Raw genomic sequence first — 12127 nt, 5'->3', positions numbered from 1 at the left:
ACATGTTGTCACTGAAGCGGCTGAACGTTAGTGCAGGCATGTACCGAGCCTGTTATGTTGTAACAAATGCACCCACGTTCTCAGGGTGTTGAGGAGTCGCGGGTAGGACCTGATATTCAGCTGGGAAAGTATTAAACAATAAATGATAATTAAACAATAAATAAACTAAAAATATATCATATTAAATATATAATATTCAACACAAATTAATCAAGCATTAATAAATAACTCTCCCCTCTCATCCATGTAACCCGCCAATACAATGACAACACCTGCACAAGACACTCAAACCCACAACCCGATGCACAGTTCATCCATCCATCCATTTTTCTACCGCTTGTCCCTTACTGGGTCACTAATTAAAATTAAATAGATTTTAATTCATTACGATGGGTGGGGTTGTATTGAAATACAGGTGTTTTGAGTTATGAGGTGGGGGGGGTTGTCTGGGGACTGCAGGTCCCCAGCCAGGTCCAGGGCCGCGTATGCTTAAAATGTTCAAAATAAGTAAATATGAAATATTATAAATGTGCCCGTTACTACATAAAAACATTAAATGTTATTATGAATGTGCCCGTTACTACAGAACATGTACACTTACATTACGTATATAAAACCCTAATGGAGGTGTTTGGATTTTTTTTTAAGGGCTTTATAAGTAGAATTGAGCGACTCCCATAGACTCCATTGTAAACTGACATTTGATCGCATTTATTTAATATTTAGAATGCAAAAAATTTAAAAAAAAAAAATTCATCATCATGTCTTTCATAATGATAGCGAGGTGATGATAGTGATAAGCAATATTTACAAAAAAGTGCAGTTCCCCTAAAAGGTATTTTGTCCTGGATTTAGAAAGTCAGAAACCTAAACAATCCCATCCTGATAGGACATAACTGTGTAAAAACATGATGTACAAATGTAAATGTTCCAAAATAAGGTAAATATAGATTAGGTAAACCAAAAGTGGACATTTTTAAAATAATAATTCCGGTAATACGCATAATCATTGTACTTATTTATTTTTAAATGAGTCACTTTTTGCATGAAGTGGAAAACTGGCTGAATTGACTGCACAATGTTTCAGCTGGGAAAGTCATCAAATTTGCTTGGGGGCTTTTAATTTTTTCTTATACATTTACTGTGGTGGCACGTTAACATAGGTACATTATATGCAAAATACTAAGATATGATTGACACCCACTCATCTCTTGATAAGAGCACCCATTTTTAAATATTAAATGCCAGAGGAACAACTCCTTAACAACTCAACAAAATATCAATCACCAGATTTAACAAAGGCTTGCATGCAATAGCTTGCATGAAACTAAGATAACCTTTACCACCAACAGACATTTAGTTCCATGCATGCAAAATACAGATTTTTTGAATACTTTGCAAATCAGTTTCACCTTTACTTCTATCTTACATACATTTGCAACATGCATTCTTAAAGAGGACTCGGGGGACAAATAAAAGCTGAAGTGTTTGAGGAATGAACAGAGAATGTGGGTCAAAAACATCAGCTGTTCAGCTTCACCATATGGAAACAAACTAAACACACACTGGCTTTGGTGAGCAAGGATTTTGTGGGAGCAGTAGGCTGTGGTATAAGGGAATATCTTATGTTCTCTGGCCTGAATAATATAGAGGCAAGGGAACAGTGTAAAAACGGGGGCCTTTCCTGATCAATAATTTGGTATGTGAGTTCCAGACCCGCGGCTAACAGTAATACCGACCACAAACAAGGATGAATGGAAATATCTCCTACTGTGCATCATCATTTGCATATCATTTAAAACAAAATTAATCAAAAATATAATGTATTTTAATCTACATCAACTGTTTAATTTTGCATGAGGAAAGAGACTCAATAAAGAAGGGAATATATATGCACTTAATGTATTTAGTAAACCCAAACAAACATGTATTCACATTAATGTGGGCTTGTAATTCATTTTGTGTTGTTAATGTTGTACTTTAAGATGCAAGTGTTTCAGTGAAAATAAAGTCCTTTCTGCAGAGAACATAATATTTCTGTCATTAAACTGCTTTGTCATGTTTTTTTAGTACTCAATTTCCCAACAACTTAGCCAAATGTTTTACATATTGACTAGTTGGGTTCTGCAGCCTTTCACTAACGCAACAACTTTCCCATTTCTGCATTCGCGACCAACTGCCCAGAAGCGTTGCCGAAGACGTTTCAGGGATTTTGAGTCATTCTGTTCTGCAGATGGCTTAATAGTGAATTTTTTTTATTGAGATTAATAATGATGATGTATTTATCTGCATTAGTGCGTTAATTTTGACAGCTCTAATATACATATATAAGTATACATATACATATATCAATATTAGGATGTTCGGTTGTTACAAATCAAGAACAAATAGTCTAACACATTTCAATCAACTCAATGGCATTGCGAACATTCAATAATAGTCAAAGAAGATTTGGGACACCTGTACATCAGATATTTTAACATGCTTCTTTTTAGCAGAGTTTAGTAGATTTAACATAAGGCAAACTGATATAACAAATTACTTAGATTTTACGAAAAATTTATAAAGATTCAGAAGTCTTGCAAAACGTCATAAATATGTAAGAAATAAAAGGAATCCCCATCCCTGCAGGAAGAACACTTAACTTGCACACATGTCCCAATTGTGCTGAACTGGGCTTTTATTTGGTTTGGTTTGGTCATTGATCACAATCTATTCTATTTTGCTATACATTATATTTGATTTATAATTTATGCCTATACAATTTATAACCTTATCTATATCATATTCTATACAATGTTTATGTACATACCATCATTCTTGTGGTACTCACTGGGCTAAATCTGGGACATCGGGTACTTAAATTTCGTTCCATCTAATGCGTCTCATGTGTGCTGGTATGACAAAGTTCCTTCAATCCTTGAATTCATCTAAGATGCTAACTGACAAGACCAACATGGATTTGTTTAGCTATAGTGCCTATCATTGTATTTGGTAAACTAAAAGAAATCTGGGCATATTTTGCAGTAACAATACCTAGACATCTTTAAGTCAACCATGGGCATACCGAAGTATTCAAATGACATTTCTCCAGCATCGAAAGCTTGGAATAATTGGGTCATGCAACAGGACAATTATTTTCAAAACCACACAAAATGCAACACAATGTCTGAGAAACAAAATAATCAAGAAGTTACAATGATCAAAGTTCATATCATAATCCGATTAAAAATGCTGTGTATGGACCTTAAAAAGAGCCTGCAGACATCAAAGTACTACAGCAATAGAACAAAGCTGTGGGTCATTCAGAGAATGACCCAGAAAGTATATTTTTACACATTGCTTCTACATTTGGTGGGTGCGTAAATCGACCACGGATGTGCCAAGAAACATGCCAAATGTTAAGAGGGATTTATGATTATCAGATGGTGTTGATTAGATTAATGCCCCATTACAAATATTTGTTTTTGTTGTGGTTTCACTGAATGACCTTTACACCACTGCACCAGTGATTACAGAATCTTTTTGGCAAATTCCAACCTGACCTCACTTTAACTTTTTACCCGCTGGTGGAAAAACTCACACAGCATGCTGCTTGTTCCAAATAAAACATGTAAGAAATACATTGCTATATACTGCTATATTGACTTTTTTATAAGCCTTCATTGCTCGACAAGAAATCATTTCTATTTTATAGACTTAAACAGCAAGAAATAACTCCGCTGTGGCTAATGTTCAATAATAGATATTCATATAAAACCGCACATGCTCAGAAGTCTTATAAAGCAGCAGGGAGCTATGACATGATTTATTGTACTTTCGATTTACTTTTTTCTCTTCGTTTAAGAGTGTTACATCAGCCTGCAGCATGTGAACACTGAGTCATGTGATGCCCAAGTACAACCCAGGTTCTCGTTCAACTTATCAGGGTAAAACACTGGTACTGCCACAATGCCAATGTGGACAGTTGTGTCTGTCCCTATAGCAACAAACAGCGGGTACATATTGTAGTGAGCTTGTGAATTTGGCAAACAAAGCCCCAAGTCAGTTTAGCACTTTGACATTGGCAGGCTTCGCTTTACCACTCAATATTAAACACAATCTTAACTAATTTTAAAGCAAGGTAAAACTTTTTTTTTTAATGACAAAACAATTGTGCTTTCTTTTTTAGTAAAACTGAATGAATATCACTTTGATCCTATTTCATTGCGCATCTGACAAAAGACAAAACTGACAGCCGAAAAGGCACGCAAGTTGAGAAAGTAGGGGAAAACTCAGGAGCTGTAAAATCTACGTCAAATTGAACAGAGAGCCGCAGGAAGCTAAAGTACTTGACATCAAGGAACGGGACAAATACTGAAGATGACAATCTCGACTACAAAGAATTAAAGACACAACTCATACAGACTCGATGCAACGGAAGTCAACAATAACTCTACTTTAGTAACAGATTATGCCAGAGTCTACAATGTAAATACATAACATTCATTGACTATCACCAATAAATTATTACTTTATGTATATCTATAGGTCAATTATAAAGTGTTCATTTAAGTCAGAATTTCCAGACCAGTACGTATATTTACTCAAATTTGCAAATATCTTAGGGGATTATATGTGTGTGTGTGTGTGTGTATATACAGTATATATATATATATATATATATATATATATATATATATATATATATATATATATATATATATATATATATATATATATATATATATATATATATATATATATATATATAAATGACAAAATAGAGGAAAACACAAATAAGCCACGTGAGCTCTGGAAAATTCTTAACAACCAGCTTCCTGGATGCAGCCAGAAACTTAAAACCAGACTCATCAACATCAAGGAGGGTGACTCCCTCAATACAGACAAAAAGGAGGTAGCAAGCAGACTCAACACCTTTTTCAACAGCATAGCCACAACTCTGGTTGACAAGCTGTCCCACCACTCTGGTCATTTTGGTGTGGAACACATTAAAGCCTTCTACAGAAAGCTAGGAGTATTCAACAACAATTTCAAGTTAGAAATGGTCTCGGCTGACGAGGTGCTTAATAAATTGAGCGCGCTCCACCTAAACAAGGCCACCGGCCTTGACAATATTCCCTCCAGATTCCTCAGGGACTCTGCCACCACCATTGCTCCTATCATTACACACATAATTAACCTCTCAATTAAACAAGGCCCCATACCCAAGGATTTCAAGATAGCAAGAGTAACCCCCCTTTTTAAAAAAGGTAGCAAATTAGAACCTGGTAACTACCGACCTGTTTCTATTCTCAGTTCCATTTCGAAAGTAATGGAAAAAATAGTTTATGAACAGGACAATAAGATACCTTGCTACTAATAAACTCATGTACAAATTCCAATCCGGCTTCAGAACTAACCACTCCACTGACACATGCCTTCTCTATCTGACCGACAACATCAAACATGAGGTGGACGCGGGCAAATACTGCGGCATGGTCATGCTGGACCTTCAGAAGGCCTTTGACACCGTTAACCACGCTATACTGTTGGATAAGCTCAAAGCAATCGGATTTGATAAAACCTCATCGAGCTGGATGCAATCTTACTTGGACGGGAGGAAACAGGTGGTAGAGGTGAACGGCACCATGCCCCCCCCTCTCAGTAAGCTGTGGAGTCCCCCAAGGCAGTATATTAGGGCCTTTACTGTTCCTATTATACATAAACGACATGTCATCAGCATGCGACTGTGAATTGTTCCTGTTTGCGGATGACTCGGCCGTGCTGGTATCCGGCAAGGACAAGTCACAGGTGGAAAAAAATCCAAACTCCTTATTATTTGCACCTGGCTCGCTGACAATAAATTATCCATCCCCTAGGTAAAACGGAATCCATCCTATTTGGGTCCCAAATCAGTCTCAAGAAAGTCTGTGACTTCACTATAAAAGTGGGTGATATTGTTATCACCAGGAAAGATGAGGTCACCTACCTAGGTTCCGTTCTAGAGGCTAATCTTTCCTGTGATAAAATGGCAACCAAGGTAATCAGAAAGGTCAACCAACGAACAAGATTTCTCTACAGAATCTCCTCTCTGGTCAACAAAAGCACCTTTAAGATTATAGCGGGAACTCTCGTTCAACCATTTTTCGATTACGCATGCACCTCCTGGTACCCTAGCACCTTCAAAACCCTCAAATCTAGACTCCAAACATCCCAGAACAAGCTAGTCAGGTTACTTTTAGACCTCCACCCCAGATCACACCTCACTCCAACCCACTTCTTCAAAGTAGGCTGGCTCAGGGTGGAGGACAGAGTAAAACAACTTGCACTGAGCCTAGTCTATAAAATCCGCTACACCTCCCTGATACTGAAGTACATGTGAAACTACTTCCTTAACGTAAATGACCGCCATAAGCACAACACCAGGGGGAGTTCCATAAACCACATTAAACCCAGATTCCGAACTAACAAAGGTCTAAACTCATTCTCCTTTTATGCCACATCAATATGGAATGCACTCCCAACAGGTGTAAAAGTAAGTGCATCTCTATCCTCCTTCAAAACCGCACTAAAACAACACCTCAAGGCAACTTCAACCCTTGACTAACACCCTCCCCGGATTGGAAATAACCAAATGTATTTCTAATGTATATACTTGTTCTTATGCTATCTGAACTCACTATGTTCTCTGCTCGCTGTACATATCCTACCAAGTCAGACCTACACTGTTTCTATGCCCATTTCTCTGAGGTTGCAATTGTTGATGACTGAAGAATGCTGTTATCAACCAAACCCTCCTCATCCCAACCCCCGGATTGTAAATAATGTAAATAATTCAATGTATATACTCTGATGATTAACTTGTGTGATGACTGTATTATGATAGTATATATTTGTACCATGGATTGTACCATGGATTTACGTGGACCCCAACTTAAACAAGTTGAAAAACTTATTAGGGTGTTACCATTTAGTGGTCAATTGTACGGAATATGTACTGAACTGTGCAATCTACTAATAAAAGTTTCAATCAATCAATGTATATATTTTTTATCAATCCTCATCCACAAATCCATCAAAATCCTCATCTTCTGTGTCCTAAATGAACAGCTGGGCAAGTTCTCAATCAAACACGCCAGATTCCCTCTCGTCATTTTCAAAGTCAGTCTCGTTACTGTGGGGCTCCTCGGAAAAGATGCCGGCTTTTGCGAAAGCACGAACAACAGTGCAAGCAGACACGTTTACTCAAGCATCCACGATCCATTCACAAATTGTGGCGTTACTCGCCCGACACTGCCTCCCACTTTTCGTGAAGCTGTGTTCGTCTGTCATCCATCATTCCCATGACGCTCACAACTTCACTTTGAACGTCCTGTTTACACCCATGTCCAGCGGTTGGAGTTCCTTCGTCATGCCTTAATGATGACTCCAGGTGGAAACTTTTCTTCCGGCAGCGTCTTCCCCTTGAAAATCACCATAGGTGGCAGTTTCTGTCCATTAACATAACAAGCTAGCACAACAGTAAAAGCCGACTTCTCTTGCCCCGTTGTGCGTATCGATTTGCTACCGTGCTGGTCCCCTTCTTCTCCACAGTGTGCTTCACCGGGATGTCGAAAGTGACCGGCACCTCATCGATTTTGGTGATGTGTTTGTCTGCAATTTTTTTATTTACAATGCACATAGCAGCACTATATGCTCACTGGGGGCGTTCCTTTAGCATCCTCTCTCACCTCGCATTCTGCCCTCAGTTACGTCCGCCTTTCCTCCATATGAAGAGCGAGCCGGCCCAGTCACATAACATCTACGGCTTTTGGAACTCAGTGCACACACAACAACCTATCTGGATTCTGTAAGAGATTCGATAAGGAATCGGTTCGGTAAAAGGATTCGATAATGGCATCGACATCAATAATTTCTTAACAAACATCATCCCTACCTATTGGTATCTGCTGGTGTGTATTTGGGATCTGCTAAAGACCCAAAAATGTGCGCGCTTCCGCCACTGTGTTCCGTGTCGATGCCGTAGTTGATAAGCTCCTTCTTTTTCTCTATCCTCTTGTTGTGAGGCATTCATCTTCTGCTGTTGCCATTTTTATTATAAAGAAGCATACATTTCTATCTTATATCTTTCAGTAGACTTGCTATGGAAGCGCTAAAAACTAGCGGTCCAACAAAGATTACAGGGAGAAGACGCTGTCGAAGTGGAGCCACGTAAATAAGACCGCCTACAAAACGGTGTATCCTGCTGAAAAGACTGTTAGAAAGCGACTTGAAGATGATCTGTAAAGCAAACTATGCAAGATTCTGACCAATAACCTACTATTACATATTATTTAGACCACAATGAAGAGCTTAGTCCGCATTGTCAGCAGTAAGTCAGACCTGTTTACAGTGACGGTTGGACTCCACCAGGGCTGCCCTTTGTCACCGATTCTGTTCATAACTTTTATGAACTACATTTCTAGGCCAGTCAGGGCTTTGAGGGGATCCGATTTGGTGGCTGCGGGAATAGGTCTCTGAAGAGATCTTGCCCCAAGTGGAGGAGTTCAAGTACCTCAAAATCTTGTTCACGAGTTAGGAAAGAGTGGATCGTGAGCTCTATAGGCGGATTGGTGGGGCCTCTTCAGTAATGCGGACATTGTATCGATCCATTGTGGTAAAAAAGGTGCTGAGCCGGAGGGCAAAGCTCTCAATTTACCGGTCGATCTACGTTCCCATCCTTACCTATGGTCATGAACTTTGGGTTATGACCGAAAGGACAAGATCACGGGGACAAGTGGCCGAAATGAGTTTCCTCCGTCGGGTGTCGGGGCTCTCCTTTAGAGATAGGGTGAGAAGCTCTGTCATCCAGGAGGAGCTCAAAGTAAAGCCGCTGCTGAGGTGGTTCGGGCATCTGGACAGAATGCCACCAGGATGCCTCCCTAGGGCGTTGTTTAAGACACGTCCGACTGGTAGGAGGCCACGGGGAAGACTATGTTTCCCGGCCGGTCTGGAAACGCCTCGGGATCCCCCGAGCAGCTGAACGAAGTGGCTGGGGAGAGGGATGTCTGGGCTTCTCTGCTTAGGCTGCCGCCCTTGCGACCCGACCTCGGATAAACGGAAGAAAATGGATGGATGTACATAAACTGTTGAGCTAGCTGTGTACAAACAAAACATAAAATGTGGGCTAATACAGTAATATGACTGTTCATGTTTTTCAGTCATTGCAGATTGGTGTCCTATCGCATTGTATTGTGCATTACAAACTCAACAGCCATTCAGCTGCTGACACAGGAAGCTAGTTTACGGCTAAAACCTTATCATCATAACAATTTGGATTACTCCCATTAGCTGCATTGCTACCCACCTCATACGAGGCGATTTGTACATGTTATAATGCAAAAAAAAACAAAAAAAACCTTTTGCCTTCTTGTCTCTCATATAGATTGTGAACGATAGACAAAATTCCAAAAAAAAGAGCAGTTCCTTTTTAAAACACAGCCATAACATATTTGATGAAGGATACTTCCAGGTCAGTATCACAAAATAATGCATTAATTACACTTCTAATTAAAATGTTGAGCTACAGTATTTGCACTGCAATCAGTCTCCAGCATATATATACAAAATATTTCTTTATTTTTATGCATGAAGGTCTTCTTGCTGTAAACTCCCACTTAATCTGGTTTGGGACTGGCACAAGAGATTTCCAGTGGTTAGGAGATGGGGTACTGGCCTGGAACCGAACCTATCCTTTACCTGAGATTTTGGAAAATGCTTGGCCAGTTTCCATCTACATTACACACGTCTAAAACTGTTTATGTATCACACTTGCTTTGTACTTAACATACTTGCACTTTAGTAAAAAAAGGAAAAAATGATAAATTAGCATCATTTACAGTGCAACATTGTAATAATATACCACTCCCCTATATTTCATCCGGTAGATTTGAATACCATGACCTTTGAGATGTGGTAGAAAACCAAACCACAATTATTACAAATAAATATTTTATCTGGGTAATAAAAGTTCCCGGAAATGTTGGTGGAAAAGTGGAGGTCTACCAAAAACACTACTAATGTCCCTGAATTATTACATTAGTGTTATGTATTATCAAAGTAACTGAAGGGAAGGGAATAATTTGTCCGAAAGGCCCAAACAATATTGCATATAAGGGGTGGAAGAGGTTTTAGCATCAAACATGCCACACTCTCACTTTGTACTCTCATTTTACAGCCAATGCGTAGAGTCCTTACATGGAACACATACATCTGTGTTTAATGAACATCCTTACTCTGTAAAAAGCAGTTGACAGCGGAAGCAGGGCAGCAGCCACGGTGTACTCCTCTGAGCTGGAACAGTCCTGTGAGTTAGACAACAGGGGAGAGTGAGTGAGAGCCTGGCAAGACACAAGCAGGTCACAGCTTACAGAGATCCGTGAACATCCTGTACCGCAAGCCAGTTAAACATCAATCAATCAAACTTTTATTCATGAAGTGCTTTTCATACATCAGAAATGCAACAAAATTGTTTAACTGAATTAAACACAATGCGCAAATAACACCCCCCCCCCCCCCCCACCCCATCATCACATGCACAGACATATTTATGTCTGGCTGAGCAGAGAAGAACCTGCTGAGGAAACACTATCAAAGAAGCCCTTTACACCAGGAGGTCACCAGACAACAGCCACCAGTGCACTGACACAGGGCATCCCTCGCAGCCATGGCCGATTAAATCTTAGCATAATTTCTGACGCAAAAACAAATTTAAAAACATTAACGTTTCCTGAGGTCCTCCAGCAAGCTGTTAGACGAAGGCTAAACACAGTTGTCAATCTTTTTTTGCAGCCAATTGGATCCAGGTCTGACCGTGGTAAACTAATTCCAGCACAGTAGGATTATTATTAAGAAATATCAAATATTTTTATATACTTAACATTAAAAAACTATTTATGACCTTCTAAATATGTTTTCTTAATACATAATTTGAGCTCTCGAGACATGACACAGGGGAAATAATAAACGTAATAGACTAAAAATAACACTGTAAAGTCACATTTACACTCATTTCTCCCAATACAGCATGGGAAGGAGATCCTGCCCCAAGTGGAGGAGTTCAAGTACCTCGAGGTCTTGTTCACGAGTGAAGGAAGAATGGATCGTGAGATTGACAGGCGGACCCTATCCTCACCTATGGTCATGAGCTTTGGGTTATGACCGAAAGGACAAGATCACGGGTACAAGCGGCCGAAATGAGTTTCCTCCGGCGGGTGGCTTAGAAATAGAGTGAGAAGCTCTGTCATTCGTGAATGAAAATCTATGTGACTCCGTTAAGCCACAATATTTTAAGCTCAATGTGGTGAGGGATGACTCTATGGAAAAATATGCCATCCGGTTAGCGTGTGTTCTGACAAGGAAACCAGTACCGGAGGATCTCAGGGTTCACGAGAGTTTGTAGGCTAAAAGTACATCTGAAAGATAAGAAGCCAAAAGACAATGCATGAAGACATTTATAAACCTTAAGTAGAACCTTACAATCGCTAACGCAACACACATCAGGGAACCCGAGGAAAACACTTATGTAGACTTTAATAAACTGTTTGTGTGCGCTTAAGGCTATCGAGTGTTTTTATTGGCCTCAGCCTGGAACCCCTTCCCCAAGAGTCCAGTCTGAGTTTGACTTTTTTTTTGTTCATCACCCCCCCCCCCCCCCCCCCCCCCCCCACTCCCCTCCCAGCGTTTACCTTTTCTCACCTTTCATGAATTTCCCCCTGGGGATAAATAAAGGATTTATGATACTGATGAGGTAATTTGTTATCTGATTTGATTATTCATGTATGTCACATGCTTGATGTTCTGACACAAAGTTAATTACAATTTATTTATGTGATGAACACTGAGGGGCACATTTCCTCTAACATAAAGACACTTTTGTCCTGTTAAATGTCAGCGCCAGTCAAAATAAAAGAACATATCTGACAAAACCACTCTCTTCACTGTGTTCCATAGTAAACACGAAACACGGGCATATGCTTTCAATATCCTTATATAATCCCTGCCCTGACACACTTGTTTTGACACTTCCTTTTTTTTGCAACCTTGAACTAGATCACAATAAGTCAGCCACAGCATGTTGCAATAAAAAAAAGATATATATATAATA

At 39.5% G+C, this 12127-nt stretch overlaps 1 protein-coding gene across 5 annotated transcripts in view; it reads right to left on the bottom strand.

Annotated features, from left to right (window-relative positions):
- The window catches only part of sbf2 (SET binding factor 2), a 259041-nt gene that overhangs the window by 56952 nt on the left and 189962 nt on the right, over window positions 1-12127 (bottom strand). For all 5 annotated transcript variants that reach the window (XM_062028691.1, XM_062028699.1, XM_062028716.1 and 2 more), the window contains one exon: window positions 10257-10325. In XM_062028691.1, coding sequence (XP_061884675.1) covers window positions 10257-10325 — 69 coding nt within the window. The remainder of the gene's footprint in view (window positions 1-10256; window positions 10326-12127) is intronic.

Source organism: Entelurus aequoreus, linkage group LG02 (genome assembly GCF_033978785.1).
Source record: "Entelurus aequoreus isolate RoL-2023_Sb linkage group LG02, RoL_Eaeq_v1.1, whole genome shotgun sequence".
NCBI lineage: Eukaryota > Metazoa > Chordata > Actinopteri > Syngnathiformes > Syngnathidae > Entelurus > Entelurus aequoreus.
Note: the sequence above shows the minus strand (reverse complement) of the source record. Positions and strands in the feature narration are given on the sequence as shown.